Source organism: Alosa sapidissima, chromosome 21 (assembly GCF_018492685.1).
Source record: "Alosa sapidissima isolate fAloSap1 chromosome 21, fAloSap1.pri, whole genome shotgun sequence".
Lineage (NCBI taxonomy): Eukaryota > Metazoa > Chordata > Actinopteri > Clupeiformes > Clupeidae > Alosa > Alosa sapidissima.
The window spans coordinates 4687713-4707712 of NC_055977.1; the positions used below are offsets into that span (position 1 = coordinate 4687713).

Below are 20000 nucleotides of genomic sequence, written 5' to 3' on the forward strand. Positions count from 1 at the left end.
ATTTCAAAAACATAATATACTCACCATCCGGATGCTTAAACATGCAACACAGCTGTTTTATAAACACGTAACAAACTGTCAGTCAATCATGACCATCAGACATTGTCAACAAGCCCTGACCTATCTGCCAGCTAGTTGTAATATAACTCCCATCTCTTGCTGCACACATAAATAACAGCTAAGCCATCACATCCTGACCCACTGTCCCAGACTACTTTCAGTATTTATTGTAAACAGAAAACCAAAGCTCAATGGCTATATGAATATAGTTGGAGTTCTTTTGGAAGGACAGAACATTAATTCTGTTAATTCTCAGAGCTTTTGTATGTTCTATATTAATTATTTTCCTTGACGTTGTGCTGCTATCCATGAACATAGTAGATAGAACATAGTAAAGCCGACAGCTTTACATGGCCATGAGGCTGAGGAATGGCCCTCTTGAGCAGGAGAATGATGAACAGGCTAGTGTTCAGTATTTAGTTTCCATTCTCATTCTTTTTTTAAAAGGTAAACTTGATTTATTCCAGAAATAAACCGAATGCTCAGATTTACTTTCCATGGAAGGCTAAGGAGTCTGTCATATGGTCAGATTAAAAATGTATATATTCCTCTTTGTGTATGCATGTGTGTGTGTGTGTGTGTGTGTGTGAGTGTGTGTGTGTGTGTGTTGGGAGGGGGCATGGGGTGCAGAGAGGATCCAAAGGGAATCCAAAATCCTTCTGCCGATGTAGAGGTATGTTTGCATGTGTGTGTGTGTGTGTGTGTGTGTGTGTGTGTGTGTGTGTGTGTGTGTTTGTGTGTTTACATGTGTGTGTGTGTTTGCATGTGTGTGTGTGTGTGTGTGTTTCCATGTGTGTGTGTGTGTTTGCATGTGTGTGTGTTTCCGTGTGTGTGTGTGTGTGTGTGTGTGTGTGTGTGTGTGTGTGTGTGTGTGTGTGTGTGTATGTCTGTGGGTGTGTGTGTGTGTGTGTGTGTGTGTGTGTGTGTGTGTGTGTGTGTGTGTGTGTGTGTGTGTCTGTGTGTGTGTGTGTGTGTGTAATCTCTTGCAGCAGTGTGGATGTGTCCACAGGTATAATGACATGAAGTGTTTGAATGTCACTGTAAATCCTTCCAAAGGTAAGAATATCGGGTGAGCAGTGCAAACGAATTCTGAGAATATTGCTGGACCACCGAGTGGACTTCCAAGAGCTGGGAATGTGTCTGACCCCTGACCCCTTTCCTCTGTGGCTCCCCATTGTTGAAATGGGCACAAAACTACAAAACAACACACACACACACACACACACACACACATAAACAGCACAAAACAACACACACAAACAGCACAAAAAAACAATTTCTGAACTGAAGACAAGCAAACACGACTGCTGTAAAGAGGATGGTCTCTTCTATCATTATAGTGGTCACTCACACACTCTTGCATACACACACACACACACACACACACACACACACACAAACGCTTATACAGTCATAAAATACCATATCCAAATATTGCAATATGCAATATGACTGCTTTAATGTGACTGTGAATGCTGCAATATGACTGTGCTTTAATGTGACTGTAAGAGCTGTACGTACAGACTTTTTTTCACCTCCAGGTGCTCACTTTCGATTGGTTCCCCTATGGAACGGTGTGACTGACCGTGGCAATGCGCCTTGCGCTTATAGAAGTGGGGCGCAAGCAGAAAAATAAGCGCGGCTTATAAAAACGTGAGGCGCTCAGCGTAAAAAAAAATAATTCTACTTTTGAGGTTGCGTTTTTTTCCCCAACAATGGGTCTTTGCTTAGCTTCCTGCATTACTTAAGTCGAGAGCTAGCTATTTAGCTAAATATAACGTATCATAGCAACAACATGTACACAATGAATTCCTACCTTGCATTCTTTTAACACTCACTACTTGCGTTCTGGAGTGTAAGTGTGAATGCCGTAAATTTACTTTGCTGTGATATCACAGTGCTGTAATGTAATGTAACTGTGAGTGCCGTAATATTACTGTGCTGTGCTGTAATGTAATGTAACTGTGAGTGCCGCAATATATCTGTGCTGTGCTGTAATGTAACTGTGAGTGCCGCAATATTACTGTGCTGTGCTGTAATGTAATGTAACTGTGAGTGCCGTAATATTACTGTGCTGTAATGTAATGTAACTGTGAGTGCCGCAATATATCTGTGCTGTGCTGTAATGTAACTGTGAGTGCCGCAATATTACTGTGCTGAGCTGTAATGTAACTGTGAGTGCCGTAATATTACTGTGTAATGTAACTGTGAGTGCTGCAATATTACTGTGCTGTGAAATTGGTGTCTGCTGTGCTGCTTGTTACTTAGCGCAGGTGGAGTTTATTTACTCACAGGAAGAGGATCAGATGGTGAGGCAGCAGAAGGAGAGAGAGAGAGATACAGAGAGAGAGAGAGAGAGATGGAGAGAGAGATAGAGAGAGCGAGAGAGAGAGAAGTGGATGACTAAATAGGTCGAGGGTGAAAAAGGAGTTGATGGCAGCACTGCACACAGCTGTGTTATAAGAGGGCTCTACTGCTCACTAGGTGGATTGAAGAATGCAAACAAAGAGATGTGCAATATTGTGCAATATACAAAACACACACACACACACACAAACACACACACACACACACACACACACAGACACAGATATCTCTTACTGACCCCCCTCCTCCCCTCCCCCATTGACCACAGGAAGAGAGAAAAAAGTTTTTGCTTATTCTGTTACATTTTTTAATGAATGTCCATGATCCAGCTTTACTGCTGTACAGTCTCTTCCTTTCTCACGGTGGGTCTGCACAAGGGTATGTTTGAGTGTGTGCATGTGTGTGTGTGTGTGTGTCTGTCCACTGTTGACCCAACTCGCCCAGCAATACCATCCATATTCCTGGCAAACGTAAGATCACTGGACAATAAGATGGACGACATTCGGTTGCTAAGATCAGCAAACAAGACAGTGAGTAACTGCTGCGTGACTGTTATCACTGAATCATGGCTCAACGATAACATCCCCGACTCTGCTATACACCTGGAGCAGCTAACGTGCTATCGAGCAGACCGAGCCCTAGCAGACAAAAGACGTGGTGGAGGAGTTTGTGTTTACACACATGATGCTTGGTGCCGAGACGCTACGGTAGTACACAGACACTGCTCTCCACTGGCGGAGTTTATGATTATTAAGTGCCGACCCTTCTACCTCCCCAGGGAATTCACCGCGATTCTGCTGGTCGCGGTGTACATCCCCCCCAGCAACAAAAACAGTGACAGGAGCATGGCACTGAATGAGCTGTATCGGGCCGTCAGTGAACAACAAAGTGAACACCCGGATGCCTTCACAATCATCGCTGGAGACTTCAATCACGCCAATCTCAAAACTGTACTACCAAAATTTCACCAACATGTAAACTTCCCAACAAGAGGACAAAACACCCTGGACCTTGTTTACACCCCACAGAAAGAAGCCTACAAAGCCAAACCCCTCCCCCATATCGGGCAATCAGACCACATTAGCATCCTACTAATGCCCCGATACAGACAAAGAGCAAAAGTCACCAAACCGGTTCTGAAGGAGGTGAGAATGTGGCCGGAGGGGGCCGTCTCACAACTTCAGGACTGCTTTGAAACAACAGACTGGGATATCTTCAAAACAGCTGCCACCCACAACAACCACATTGACATTGAGGAATACACAGACACTGTGACCTCCTACATCACCAAATGCATCGATGATGTTACAGAAATAAAACACATCACCACTCGGGCCAACCAGAAGCCATGGCTGACAGGAGACGTCCACAGACTGCTGAGGGCCAGAGACAAAGCCTTCAGAGCTGGAGATGTAGCTGGCCTAAGAACAGCGAGGGCTAACCTGTCCCAGGGCATCAGGAAGGCAAAAAAGGATTACACAGACAAAATAACAACACACTTCAAAGACAGCAGAGATGCACAGAGCCTATGGCAGGGCATACAGGCCATCACTGACTACAAGCCTGCGCCACGGAGCTGTGAGAACAACACCTCTCTGCTAAATGACCTGAACAGTTTTTTCGCCCGTTTTGAAGCACAAAATGACACTCACCCACAGAAAACCCCACCTCCCCCCCACGACCAACCCCTGTACCTGTCCTCTGCCAGCGTGAAGAGGACACTAGCCACCATTAACCCACGCAAAGCAGCAGGCCCAGACAACATACCAGGACGAGTGTTGAAGGACTGTGCAGAAGAGCTGAAGGATGTTCTTACAGACATTTTCAACACCTCTCTGGAGCAAGCAGTCATCCCATCACTTTTCAAAACTGCCACCATCATACCCGTGCCAAAGAAATCATCACCATCATGCTTCAATGACTACCGTCCTGTAGCACTCACGCCAATAATCATGAAGTGCTTCGAACGGCTAGTCATGTCACACATCAAAGCCACCCTACCCCCCACCCTGGACCCCTTCCAGTTTGCATACCGAGCCAAACGATCCACAGAGGATGCAATCTGCTCTGCCCTCCATCCAGCCCTCACCCACTTAGACAATAAAGACTCATATGTGAGAATGCTGTTCATAGACTTCAGTTCAGCATTCAATACCATAATACCACAACAACTCATCAGCAAACTGGACAAGCTAGGATTCAGTACCTCCCTCTGCAACTGGCTGCTGGATTTCCTGTTGCAGAGACCACAAGCAGTACGTGTCGGGAACAACACCTCAAGCACTCTGACCCTGAGCACGGGGGCCCCTCAAGGGTGTGTGCTCAGCCCCCTGCTCTTCACACTGCTAACACATGACTGTACAACCACTCACAGCTCCAACCATCTGGTGAAGTTTGCGGACGACACAACACTGGTGGGCCTCATCACTAAGGGCGATGAGGCTCACTACAGAGAAGAAGTAGACCTGCTGGCTAAATGGTGCAAAGACAACAACCTCCTGCTAAATGTCAGCAAGACCAAGGAGATTGTTGTCAACTTTCAGAGAGGCCACAAACAACTGCCACCACTGTCCATCGACGGAGATGCTGTGGAGAGAGTGAGCAGCACAAAATTTCTGGGGGTGCACATCAGCGACGACCTCTCCTGGACCACCAACACAGCATCACTGGCGAAGAAAGCCCAGCAGCGCCTCTACTTCTTGCGCAAATTGAAGAAGGCAAGTGCCACGCCTCCTGTCATGACTACATTCTACAGAGGGACCATCGAGAGCATCGTCTCCAGCAGCATCACAGTGTGGGGCGGAAGCTGCACAGATCAGAACAGGAAGACCCTCCAGCGCACTGTTAACACAGCTAAGAGGATCATTGGAGCACCACTCCCCTCCCTGCAGGACATTTACACCACCCGCCTCACCCGCAAAGCACTAATGATTGTCAAGGATACAACCCACCCTGCACACGAACTGTTCAGCCTCCTGCCCTCTGGAAAGCGGTACAGGAGCCTCCGCTCCCGCACCACCAGACTGGCAAGTAGCTTCATCCACCAAGCAATCAGGATGCTGAACACTCTACCCACTCTCCCATCACTGACAGCCCCCCCCACCCACCAGCCAACCAGGAACCTAGGAAACTAGGATCCTGTCTACCAAACCCCCCCCCCCCCCCAGTTACTTCATGTAACTGTTAAGACTATAGAAATATACAACACAACTACCTCTATTTTTTTTTAATATATGTCCTATATTTCTATTTTGATACATACATGTTCTATATTTCAGTCTTGCACTTTAATTTAATGTTTATTGTCTATGGCTATGTCCATAGTATGTCTATGTCTGTATTTAAAGCATGTCTATGTCTGCATGGGAAAGTAAGAAACGAAATTTCAATTCTTTGTATGACCAGTGCATGTAAAGAAATTGACAATAAAAGCCGACTTGACTTGACTTGACTTGACAGGTCCAGTATGTGACAGGTGTGTATGTGTGCACTGTCAACAGGTGTGTGATTTGTTTGTGTTATGGGTGCAATTGCACATGTGTGTTGGTGTGTGTCTGTGTCTGTGTCAGTGTATGTGCACGTGTTCCTGTGTGTGTGTGTGTCCATGTGTGTGTGTGTGCGTGCATGCGTGTGTGTGCGTGCGTGCGTGCGTGTGTGTGTGCGTGCGTGCGTGTGTGTGTGCGTGCGTGCCTGCGTGCATGCGTGTGTGTGTGTGTGTGAGCCTCACCTGTTTTTGTCGTTGAGGCGCGCCAGCTCGTTGGCCTGCAGCAGGATGTGCTTCTCCAGGCGTGCGGTGGACAGCGAGTACTCCAGCAGCTGGATCTCCAGACGACCCGTCTGGTTCAGCACCTGGACGAGACACACACACACACACACACACCAGATATACACACAGACAGGTCGACAGACAGACACTCACATCAGATATACACAGAGACAGGTTGACAGACAGACACATCAGATAGACACACAGACAGGTTGACAGACACTCACATCAGATAGACACACAGACAGGTTGACAGACACTCACATCAGATAGACACACAGACAACTTGACAGACACTAATATCAGATATGCACACAGACAGACAGTCATGTCAGATAAGCACACCGACAGGTAGACACACAGACACTTATATCAGATACACACAAACAGTTAGACAGACAGACAGACAGTCATGACAGACAGACCGACAGACAGACAGACAGACAGAGATAGTTAAATAGACAAGCAGGGAAACAAGCAAAGAGGACAGAGAGACAGACAGAGAGATAGACAGACAGAGAGACAGAGAGACATACAGACAGACAGACAGACAGACAGACATACAGAGAAGCAGGCAGACAGAAAGAGTGGACATGCCAGGATTGACGCACAGGTGGATAGCTCCACACAGGCTAAACAGACAAATTGATAGACACACACAGACATACAGGCAGTTATATATCCCATAAGCTTTCAGCTCACATAGCAACAAATAGCCCCTTAGCAACAGAAACACATGAATCAACATGGAAACAGATATGCAGATGTTTGCTGCCATTGCTGCCCATGAAAGAGAAAGGGTCTGAAAAGGATTATTCAGCAAAGCCATTTTATTCATTCAATCTACCCTGTTTTCATTTTATTTGAATGAAAAAAACTGAAATGTAAAACCAAATAAATGAACAACACTTGATAAAATAAAGCAGTGTTCTGATTGTTCTTAATGGCTTTCCTGTCTGCAAGCATCCATGCAATCCATCCAAGGACATCTAAGACAATAATCACAATGAGCCAGTATTGACAAGTCATTTGTCCTTTTGTGGTCTATTCCCAGTGTTTGGGAGGACTTGTATTCTTTTGAGAGCAAGGAACTTGGACCTTGGAGTGTATCTAGCCCGGCAGTGGTTTGTTGTGGGATCTGCTATAGTCCATTCCATTGTTTAAAATGGGTCTGTTAGTCTTTATGCGATACAAAGCATAAACAGAAGGCTCGGCCAAGGCAAAGCCTGAAGATTGTGGTCTCACATTCTGGATATTAGATTATCTACCCGAGCTTGTGGCCTCAGATGGCCTGGTATTTTTGCAGCTTGTGCTAGCGCAACAAACAAGTGGCAGAGAGAAATTGGTCGAATATTATTTCAGGTTGGACAGTCTGTTTCTTCAGCACAATGGACAACTGACAAAAAAAAAAAAGACTTTCAAACTGAAATCACATCTGATGCAGGCACCCTGGCAATTTGAGCTGCTCGTATGAATAGATCATTTAAAATCACACATCTGTTCTCCAGCATTATCGCTCCAATCAGACAGCCAGAATAACACAGTGGGTGTGATTGAATGAGTCAAGATAGTGCCGAATCAAACAAGGTTTTAAAACACGATAAAGCGGCAATTCAAAAGACACTCAATGTGATGTGACTGAACAGGTCAAATGAGGGCAACATCAACTGAAGACTTAAACGCCAATAAAGTCTGAGTTAAGTGATGTGGGAATGTGAGGTCTCCCTCAGCCTGGTTATTGTGCTTTGTCTGTTTTAATGATGTGATTAGTGGACACAGGCTGTCAGATTACCCAAATCCCCGCCAACATTTTACCGTCGGAACGTCAGTGACACAGGTGTGTGTGTGTGTGTGTGTGTGAGAGAGAGAGAGAGAGAGAGAGAGAGAGAGTGTGTGTGTATGTGTGTGTGTGTGTGTGTGGGAGTGAGAGAGAAAAAGAGAAAATGTGTGTGTGTGTGTGTGTGTGTGTGTGTGTTAGACTGTGCTGAGGCTCATCAGTGGAATCCGAGTCGCCGTGTTTGCGGTGACAAGCGCACAGGTTTACTGTCACAACTCCAGGCTGCACCTGTCTCAGCAATGATGAGAACCTTGCAGTGTGTGTGTGTGTGTGTGTGTGTACCTGTCTCAGCAATGATGAGAACCTTGCAGTGTGTGTGTGTGAGTGTGTGTGTGTACCTGTCTCAGCAATGATGAGAACCTTGACAGTACAGCTCAGCCACTCAATGAGGGGACGACACACTGCTGTGTGTCAACACAAAGTGAACAAGCTACGCGCGCGCGTGTGTGTGTGTGTGTGTGTGTGTGTGTGTGTGTGTGTCTGTGTCTGTGTGTGTGTGTGTCTGTGTGTGTGTGTGTGTGTGTGTGTGTGTGTGTGTCTGTGTGTGTGTGTGTGTGTGTGTGTGTGTGTGTCTCTGTGTGTGTGTCTCTGTGTGTGTGTGTCTCTGTGTGTGTGTGTGTGTGTGTGTGTGTGTGTCTGTGTGTGTGTGTGTGTGTGTGTGTGTGTAGCTGCGTGTAGCTGAGCAGCTCAGGGTCTGTAAGTGAATAGAGTGTTGCATACAGTATGTAAGCATCATGTATGTCTCGTAACATAATGAAGAAAGAGAGGCAATTTTGCCACACAAAGAGAACAGGTCATGTGTGTATGCAGGTGTGTGTGTGTGTGTGTGTGTGTGTGTGTGTGTGTGTGTGTGTGTGTGTGTGTGTGTGTGTGTGTGTGTGTGTGTGTGTGAGCCTCGCTTGTAGTGTGTGTAAATGAATAGAGGCTTGCTGGGTAAGTGCATCTGTCCTGGTAGGTATGTGTAAGGTAAACTATGGAGAGAGGCGATGCTGTCACACAAAACTAATTTGTTTGTGTGTGTGCTTGTGTTTGTAGGTTATGTGTGTGTGTGTGTGTGTGTGTGTGTGTGTGTGTGTGTGTGTGTGTGTGTGTGTGTGTGTGCATCTATTTAAAGGGTATGTGTGTGTTTGTGTGTGTGCATGTGTTTGGAGGTTATGTGTGTGTGTTTGTGTGTGTGTGTTTGTGTGTGTGCATGTGTTTTAGGGGTTATGCAGGTGTTTGTAGCAGAGAAGTTCAGATGTGCCTCGGTGTCTCTGAATGAGCTGAATACACCTGCCTCTGCACCAGTCTGATTTTGGATGGCAGGGTATTTAAATGCGCAGATGTGTATGGTTGAGTCTGATTTTGGATGGCAGGTTTTTTAAATGCGCAGATGTGTATGGTCGAGTCTGATTTTGGATGGCAGGGTATTTAAATGCACAGATGTGTTAGCCTGGGTGTTCCCATGCTGCCTTGCGCGCGATTTGATCCACGCTGCTAAGGCAGCCTGGAGACCATGGAGCAAATTTTCGCCTGAGATAGGGAACCAATCACAGAACAGGGGGGAAAGCAAGACGATGATGAGCTATGCACAGACGCATTTGATAGACATCCGTGGCACCCAATAAACGGATCTGGGCATTTTTTTCAAATACGAGAAAATGAACGTTTGGTTCCCAGACCACGTCTCATTGAGAAGTGGTGGCGCTAGCCAGGCTACAGATGTGTATGGTCGAGTCTGATTTTGGATGACAGGGTGTGCAGGCGTTAAGTGTGCAGGCGTATTTGGTCGAGTGCTTCTCCCTTTTCCCCCCTATACATCTGTTTGTCTTTCTGTTCCACACACACAAACACACACACACAAAGAAATATAATCCAGATCCATTATGTTGGAGTTCTCTCTCTCTCTCTCTCTCTCTCACACACACACACACACACACACACACACACACACACACACACACACACACACACACACAGACCTGGGTCTCCACGTCCATGAGTTTGCGTGACTGCTGGGTGGAGTGGCTGAGCAGGTTGGTGCTGATCTCCAGCATAGTGGCGGTCTGAGAGTGCATTGTCTTCCTCTGCAGCTCCTGCAGCTCCACTAGCACGCTCTCCTGGATGTAGCTCTCCAGCTGCAACACACACAACACAACACAACACATCTCTCATTTATGTGTATGTATGTGTGTGTGTGTGTGTGTTTGTGCGTGCGTGCGTGTGTATGTGTGTGTGTGCGTGCGTGCGTTTATGTGTGTGTCTGTGTGCGTGTGTGTGGGTGCATGTGTGTGTGGGTGTGTATATGTGTATGGTGTGTGTGTGCGTCTGTGTGTGCGTCTGTGTGTGCGACTGTAAATGTGTGTGTGTATATGTGTGTGACTGAGTGCGTGTGGTTGTGTATGTTATTTTGACCACCCCATTACAATTATATAGACGAGGCCATTTAACCAAAACACAATTATGTTTAATTTGATACAGTTTACCAGTGCCACAATTTAAACCCTTCAACATGATCATGCTTAATTTGATACAGTTTACCAGTGCCACAATCTAAACCCTCAGACATGATCATGCTTAATTGTTACTCGGTGCTTGAACATAATTTGAGCATTGTGTGTGTGCGCATACGTGTGTGTGAATGACTGAGTAATGCTGCTATATACGCCTGTGTTTGTGTGTGTGTGCATGTGTAATACTGTTCTACACTCTTAAAATGAATGTGTTGAAAACAACACAACTTGCGTTGTTTTAATACATCTCTCTGTCCAGATAGGGACACGTTTGTGTTGTTTCCTTTTTAAATTTGTTGCACAAAATGTGTTGAAAATAGCACAACTTGAGTTGAATCAACACAACTTTTGCTGCATCTCTGTGTTCAGGGACAACGCATTCCTTTTAAGAATGTGTAAGCATGTGCAGTGTGTGTGTGTGTGTGTGTCTGTCAGGGTAAGATAGGGACCAGTGCAGGGTGGGCTGAGATGAGCAATGGGTTATGTGTCCTTGATGACAGCTGGGGAGCGGTATGCAGGAGAGTGCAGTTAGAGGAGAAAACCAGAACATGAGGACATGGGAACACACACACACACACACACACACACACACTCACACACACACACACACACACACACTGTACATACTTATAGAACAGTATAGAACAATTAATGCCATGTTTTAAAACACACTTCATTTTTTATTTTCTTATTTATTTTACCAGGTGTCTCCCATTGAGTTCTTACATCTCTTTGTCAAAAAGCCCTGGGAGTAGTGAAGAAATAACACCTGAAACAACATTATATATCTACCTGATAGTATCAGTCACATAAATATATATATACACTCAAACAGAGACAAACACACACACACACACACACACACACACACACACACACACACACAAAAGAGTACATCTAAATTGGTCTCTGATGAGACAGAGACTCCAGCACATGCAGTCAACCCACAGCACAAATGCAATAAATCAATAGGCTGCATTGAGCTGTACACACACACACACACATGCACACACACACACACACACACACACATGTGCGAACACACACACACACACACACACACACATTCGCGCACGCGCACACACACACACACACACACACACACGCACACAAACACACACATGCACAAACTCACACACACACACAAACACACACTCACACACACACACACACACACACACACACAGGGTGCGTTGAGCTGTACTGCTCTCCTTGGCTCTCAGAGTCAGCACTGTCACAATTAGATACGCTCACAGCTTCTTGACCTCGGTGTCATGACTTCAGTAAGTTTTTAGCTCACACACACACACCCACACACACACACACACAATATTAGGACACATACACATATATACACACATATTTGGGCACTGTGACTGTGATGCATTTTAAAAGTGAACTTGGCACACACCAAATATGCACAAATATGCACTCACACACACATACAGACAGACACACACAAACACACACATCTTGACATTTTCAGAATGCCGCCAGACTGCCATATGTTAGAATACTGATTGGGAGGCCATTTTAACTGAGGCAGAACTGAAACATGACAAATCAATTCAAGATGAGGACAGGGGAACTACTGAAGCAATCTATCCACTTGCCATTTTATCTTAGTGATACTTAGTGATGCTTATCGCTGAAGCATCTCTCTCTCTCTTTCTCTCTCTCTCTCTCTCTCTCTCTCTCTCTTATATTCAAAACCATATAATCTATATGACAGCACCATAACAATCTACAGTATTGCCAAATAAACGGTCTTATTTCAAGCATATGGTTTTATTTTTCTGTGACCATACAGGATTTTGTCAGGGATACATTTTGTCAGGTCTTTCATGGAACATTATCTGTTATCTGAGTATTTCAATGTAGCAATCTCTCTCACACACACACACACACACACTGAGGGAGACATTCATAAATGTCAGCAGAAGTAATCATTCATCTTGTATCAATTACAAAAGTTCATAAAGATCACACAGACAGACAGACAGACACAGACACACACACACACACACACACACACACACACACACACACAGACACACACACACAGACACACACACACACACACACATACCCTGCCCTGACACAAGTATCAAACCAATTGCAAAACAAACCTGTAAAGTCAAACAGTCCTGGCAATTCACAGAACACAGAAACGCAGGCAATGAAGCCAATGAAATGGAATCATACATTATATGAAACATGCATGCGTCTCTCTCCCTCTCTCTCTCCCTCTCTCCCCCCCTCTCTCTCTCCCTTGTTTACTCGGCCTAATTCATTTTTGGCTGTGATGTGCAGGCAGGCCGACAGAACCACTGAGGCTTTATTGAAGCCGTTAAAGAGGGTTCCTCCTCATCCCTCTCTGAGTAACACACTGATCTCATATTGATGGCTTTATGGAAGCCGTTAAAGAGGGTTCCTCCTCATCCCTCTCTGAGTAACACACTGATCTCATATTGATGGGTTCCTCCTCATCCCTCTCTGAGTAACACACTGATCTCATATTGATGGCTTTTCTCCTGCGCTGTGACACAAAGAAGACAAATCTCAATGCGGTCGCACAATGGCATCATGCATACAGCTCACAGTGCGCCTCGGCGTTTTAGGAAAGCTCTTTTTTTTTGCCGTGATGATAGATGCAATTCTTGCTCACACGCAGGCGTCCCTGTTTCACAATACGCAAGGGCCGAGAGTACTTTCCAGCCCCTGTGAGTGTGTGTTGATGGCTTTTCCCGAGCCTTTAAAGGGAAGGTTGTGTTTTTTTTGCATCACGGAACACTGCTGTGCCACGGATAGAACAACAATAGGAACACAGAAATGAAATGAGGCTCGAGCTGAACAAAATAAACAACAAATGCAGAAATAAATAAAAGTGAGCGAGCTTATTTGTTTTCTAATTTCCACCCATCTCCAGGAAGGGGAAGATTATTGGAGAGAGAGTACGAAAGGCCTACGGTCACACATGGCGATTGCCAAAAAATAAGCTGCTGCCGAGATGGACTACGGAAAAGAGGGGGAAAAAACATTCTTAACTCTTCTCTTCTTTGCCAGCCGTCTAATATTGAGTACTTTTTTTCATCTTTATCTCTCCATGTGTTCCCTTCTTTTCTTGTCTCTTGTTCGGGGTCTGTGGGCATGCGGCGTTTTGGGGCTTCAGTAATTCTTGGCGGTGCGCAGCACCAGGGGAGAGAGATAGGGAGAGAGAAAGAGGAGGAGGAGGAGGAGGAAAGGAGCGAGAGAGAGGAGAGAGAGCACACAAGGGAGAGGAGATAGAGAGAGAGAAAGACGAGGAGGAGGAGGTGGAGGAGTGAGAGAGAGGAGAGATAGCACACAAGGGAGAGGAGATGAGGAGGAGGAGGAGAAGGAGAGGGTTAGGCCAGTCACGAGAGGGAGCCTGTCGGACACACACACACACACACACACACACAGTGGTGGATTAAGAGTCTGCAGCAGACGCTGACGCTGTTATCAAAGAGGAACTGTTCATCTGGGCACACACAGAGCAACTCCATTACGACGCCAAAAACATGTGTGTGTGTGTGTGTGTGTGTTAGTGTCTGTCTGTCTCTCTGTTTGTATGTGTCTGTTTGTCTGTTTGCATAATATCAGCAAGAACATGAGCCCCCCCCCCCACACACACACAGTACACAATGTGTGTGTGTGTGTGTGTGTCTTTCTGTTTGAGTACACAAGTGTGTGTGTGTCTATGTTTGAGTACACAAGTGTGTGTGTGTGTGTGTTTGTCTCTGTTTGAGTGTATATATATATTTATGTGACTGATACTATCAGGTAGATATATAATGTTGTTTCAGGTGTTATTTCTTCACTACTCCCAGGGCTTTTTGACAAAGAGATGTAAGAACTCAATGGGAGACACCTGGTAAAATAAATAAGAAAATAAAAAATGAAGTGTACTTCATGGGAGGGTTGAGTGTGAGAGTTTTGTGTTAACATGTGGGTGGAGAAGTGTTAAGAGCAGTTGATGAGGTATTCCGCCATGTGTTTGCAAACAGCGCACATGTGTTTTGCGGTGAGTCATTTCCGCCTTTTAAAAGCAGGTGTAATCCAGATTGCGGTTAAAAGCATCAGTAGGAGAAACTTCCAGAAACCACAGGACCAGTATCTATAGTGATGCCAATGGTAATGATGTCATCAGTTGACTCTATTGTACTGCACTGGTGATTGAATTATACCATGTAGTTGTGGACACTGCAAATTACAGTTAGAGGGCGTCTGTTCACTAGAGGTGCATTTGAATTCGGCAAACAGTTCATTGCGAATATGTTTTTTTCTGAACAGCTAAATTTGAGCGATTTGATGTAAATATTCCATTGTAATGGTAACACTTCGTCCAGTTCCACTGTATGTTTGCATCTATCTACCTCCTCAAACTGTTTGCAAACTTTCGACGAGAACTCAAGGCAATCAGAAAACTGTTTGCCGGGGGGCGGAGCATGGAGAGGCAGCTCCTGCAAAATATTTAAAATATAATACACCACGAGTCTATGAACAGTATAATAGTGAAATTGTGTTGATTAAGTGAACGAAGAACAATATTACGATGTCACACAAGCCTCCAAAAGAGCCTAAGGAAGGTAGGGCGTCGAGAAACGCGGCCTCAGATGTGGATGCTAACACCAAATCCATGGAAGCGCTAGCTAAATCAGTCAGTGCAATACAAGCGTCAATCAACTCCTTTCGCGAGGAAAATCGTTCGTCTATCGCCTCTCTACAGTCAACTCTAAGTGCTTTTGGCCAACGAATTACAGATGTGGAGGAGGGCTTGACTGACTTTGATAGAAGACTGACTGAAGTGGAGCACTCCCAAATCTCTCTGGCAGCGGAAAATGCTACGCTGAAAGAGAAGCTCATGTACTTGGAAAATTACACCAGACGGCAGAATATCCGCATCGTGGGCATACCGGAAAACACGGAGGGGCCGCAAGCCAACAGAATCCATCTCAAATCTGCTTTTTGAGGTGTTTCGTAAGGACTTCTCCAAAACCCCGAAGGTGGACAGAGCTCACAGAAATGTGGCTCAAAAACCAGAAGATTCTGATCGACCACGGCCATTCATAGCAAAGCCACACCACTTTCAGGTTAAAGAGAAACTTATGCGTCTTGCGAGAGAGAAGGGCACGCTTACATATAACGAATCAAGAATTCATCTCTTCCCTGATTACAGCACCAAGGTCAACAAACGACGAGCTGCGTTTTCTGACTGCAAACAGAAGCTCCATGCTGCCCACGTCAAGTTCGGCTTACGATACCCAGCCACTCTACACTTCAAACATGGCCAAAAAGAATTGAAGTTCACGATTCCAGCGGAGGCTTTTGCTTACATCAGCAACAACATCACCAATACAGGGCACTCTTCGTCCCCCGACGATGAGTGATGCATCGGTCTAAGTCAATGGACTATTTTCAGGTGCTGTATACATTTACAAACTGACATTGTCCGTGAACAACAGTTCTACTGATTGAGTTGGGGACTTTTCACTATATTTTATTTCAATGGTTCACCAATCGTCCTTTTGTTCTGTTGTTTCAGGGCGACCAATACTGTATTATTCCCCTTTGTTTATCATCAGTAGGCCTACTAGAGTGTGACGCATCTAGGATGACTCGCTTGCTATGGTCGTGATAAACACTGGTTTTGCAGCAGGAGAAAGGTGCAAATTAGAGTTTGCAGAAGTTGAATGTGTGTACGGGGGGTTGCCTTCTTCAGGCATTGGGTTTTTTGTATGTTGTATGTATTGTTAGTTTTTTTTTTTTTTATTGCGTGCATTCTGGCATATGGCAATTCATTGTTGTGCTGATAGGATAGACAGGACATGTGTTATGCATAGTCCTAATGGCTAATAGGTCAGTAAACATTATAAGTTGGAATGTAAAGGGGCTCAATCAGTGCGTGAAGAGAAAAAAGGTCCTCTCTCACTTGCGTCATTTAGGAGTTGGTATTGCAATGTCAGACATTGACACTGTTGCATCCTTCAATCAACTAGGCTTCAGTGACGTTTAGGACGAAAAACAGGGTAGGTAGCGTTTGTTTGTCAATTATTGATGCATACTCTAGACAACGTTTTTGTTGACAAACCATAGCCATTTGTGTTAAATATTTTTAATATTATTTGGCCAACGCACCCCCTTCAAAAAGAATGTTGTAAACAATAGCTATTTCGGCGTACTTGTTCCTTTTGCCCCTGACAGATTCAATGTTCACTACACCTCGTTTGTGCGGCTCCTCGTTTTTTCAAGAGATTGGTAGCACAGTGATCTCACAACGACACTACCATCTAGGCCTACTACGTTGGAGACTATACAAAAACAACATGCACGTAATAATTTCAAAATAAAATACTGGATAATTTCTTTACACAGCTTTATTAAAGTGCATTTACAAGCTGTTTGTATCTGACGTTAGCCACCTAGCTAGCTGACATTAACATTACCTTCACAAAACATAAACTGTTCATGGAACAATCTATATCTACAATCCAATTCTAATGGTTTAGTAGAAGTAGGCTACAGGATAATTTTGTTACACTGCTTTATTGAAGTGCATTTACAAGCTGTTGTGTCTTATCTAGTATTATCCATCTAGTTATCTGGTATTAGCCATCTAGCTAGCTGACTGACTTTACCTTCATATTTATATATAAATTGTTCATGGAACAATTTATATCCCCGATCCAGTTTAGATCACTTAGTTTTCGTGTGATGTTCCACAATATCTGCCACCTGTGACAGATTAATATTTGGCAGATGCCGCAAATTCCTTGTAAACTTGTAGATAGCTCCGATAACGTTAGTTTCTCCATAAGACATTGTTGACCGGAAGTGAGTTTACGGCTTATCGATATTCAAAATGGCGGCGTGAAATAGGCGAATTCCAAATCTAGATAGCCATCATCTGATCCTAGGTGGAGATTACAATCTTGTTATGGACTCTGTTCTGGACCGCTCCTCCCACTCTGTGTCAAAGCCAACAAAGCCAGTTCAGGTAATACAGTCTTTTGTAGAGACACACAAACTGATAGATCCATGGCGGCTTAAAAATCCAACCAAGAGGGAATTCTCATTCTTCTCTAACGTACACAATACATTTTCTCGGATAGATTTCTTTCTGGTTGATCCCATCTTAGTAAATGTAATAACCCAATGTACATATAATTCAATCATGATCTCTGACCATGTTCCTGTGAGTATCACTCTAACACTTCCAACCCATAAAACAAGACCAGCATGGCGGTTTGATCCCCTTCTACTTGCTGATGCTGACTTTGTGTATTTCATATCTATGCAAATAGATATCTACATACAAATAAATAAAACTGATGGCTTGGCCTTCTCAACTCTTTGGGAAGCTCTTAAATGTTACCTTAGAGGACAGATAATTGCTTATAGTGCACACTCTAAAAGGGTTCACCATGATAAAGTTATGGATGTCTCCTCCAGGATCAAGACATTAGATAGCCTTTTGTCTACCTCTCCTACTCCTGACTTGGTTAAACAGAGAATAGGGTTGCAAACTGAAGCTGACCTTCTAGCCACTGTTCATGCGGAGAGGCTTATATTGAAGTCCCGCAGTCGATTTTATGAAGAGGGTGACAGACCCTCTAAACTTCTGGCCAGTCAACTTCGCCAAAAAAGTGCAGCTTTTTACACACACACACACACATACACACAGACAGACCTCGGGATACTTCGGTTTGGCTTTAGGGGTCCTCTACTCACTACCACGTAAGTGTAATGTTGTTTGGAACTGTAGAAGAGGTATAAAAATAGTGTTTTGTAGCGGCGAAATAATATGCCCTAAAGTGCATTTTACTCCGGATAATTCCTTTAAGTGAAGACCATCAAAATATTAATAACCATTTTAAGGAATTTTACTCCAAACTATATTCTTCAGACATACACCCGGATCAACACCAATTTCACACCTTCTTTTCTAAATTAAACATTCCAACAATTACCTCAGACGTTAAAGCAGACTTGGAACAATCTCTTACACTGGAGGAAATTATAGATGCGATTAAGGGCCTCCAGAGTGGAAAAGCTCCAGGCCCTGATGGGTTCTCCACTGAATTTTATAAGACATTTAAAGATCAGTTTGCCCCTATACTCCTATCAGTTTATGAGGAAGCCCTGGAAAATAACATTCTTCGCCCAACACTCCGATCAATCAACTATTACACTACTATTGAAGAAAAGTAAAGACCCACTTGATGCCTCATCCTATAGACCTATCAGTCTGATAAACTGTGATGGTAAAATATTTTCAAAAGCCCTTGCATATCGTCTTGAGTGTGTCCTTCCTTGTGTCATCTCAGATGACCAAACCGGATTCATTCAAGACAGGCAGTCTTATTTTAATCTGAGACGATTGTTCAATATAATCTACACGCAACCTAATGCCTCATTTCCAGAAGCAGTCATATCACTCGATGCTAAGAATGCCTTTGACAGAATCTCATTAGAATACCTTTTTTATACCCCGAAGCAATTTGGATTTGGTCCCCAATTCATAAAATTAATTAAACTTATATACACCAACCCTATAGCCTCAGTCCGCACAAACTCTATCTCCTCTCAATACTTCCCTCTTCAGAGAGGAACCAAACAGGGGGACCCAATCAGTCCATTACTTTTTGTTCTTGCTATAGAGCCCCTATCTATTGCCATACGAAGCAGCTCAAGCATAGAAGGCATTACAAGAGGCGGCTTAATACACACTGTCTCATTATTTGCGGATGACTTATTATTGTATGTAACCAACCCCATTTCTACCATACCAGAAGTTCTTAATGTCCTGGCGGATTTTGGTGATATATCAGGATATACACTCAACTATGGAAAAAGTGAATTTTCCTATCACCACCAATGCCAGGACAATTCCTAATCTACCATTTAAACTTTCACTAGATTCAATCACATACTTCACCAAATCATACTTTGACTTATTTAAAAACAACTTCACTCCTTTGTTAGAACAATCTAAAAAAGATGTTAAGCGGTGGTCAAACTTACCTATACCCCTTATTGGGAGGGTAAATTCTATAAAGATGAATATGGTGCCTAAATATCTATATTTGTTTCAAGCCATACCTATATTCATACCACGGTCATTTTTTAGATCATTTAACCAGATGATTTCTTCCTTTATTTGGAATAATAAATCTGCCCGCATCAGGAAAGAATTCATGGAACGACCTAAAGTGGAAGGAGGGCTCTCCCTCCCAAACCTTCACTCAAACTATTGGGCCGCAAGCCGTAATAGCATCTCTCTATGGCTAAGGGATTGGAATGATTCTGTAATGCCATCTCTCTATGGCTAAGGGATTGGAATGATTCTGTAATAGCATCTCTCTATGGCTAAGGGATTGGAATGATTCTGTAATAGCATCTCTCTATGGCTAAGGGATTGGAATGATTCTGCACCAGCGTGGCTCTTGATTGGTCA

General features: G+C 44.1%; 1 protein-coding gene across 1 annotated transcript in view; it reads right to left on the bottom strand.

Moving 5' to 3' along the window:
• Positions 1 to 20000, bottom strand: part of angpt2b (angiopoietin 2b) — a 60454-nt gene that overhangs the window by 32270 nt on the left and 8184 nt on the right. Inside the window, exons 2-3 of the mRNA XM_042076981.1 lie at positions 9992 to 10147; positions 6155 to 6276 (exon numbers count right to left, since the gene is read on the bottom strand). Of these exons, the coding sequence (XP_041932915.1) occupies positions 6155 to 6276; positions 9992 to 10147 (278 nt within the window). The remainder of the gene's footprint in view (positions 1 to 6154; positions 6277 to 9991; positions 10148 to 20000) is intronic.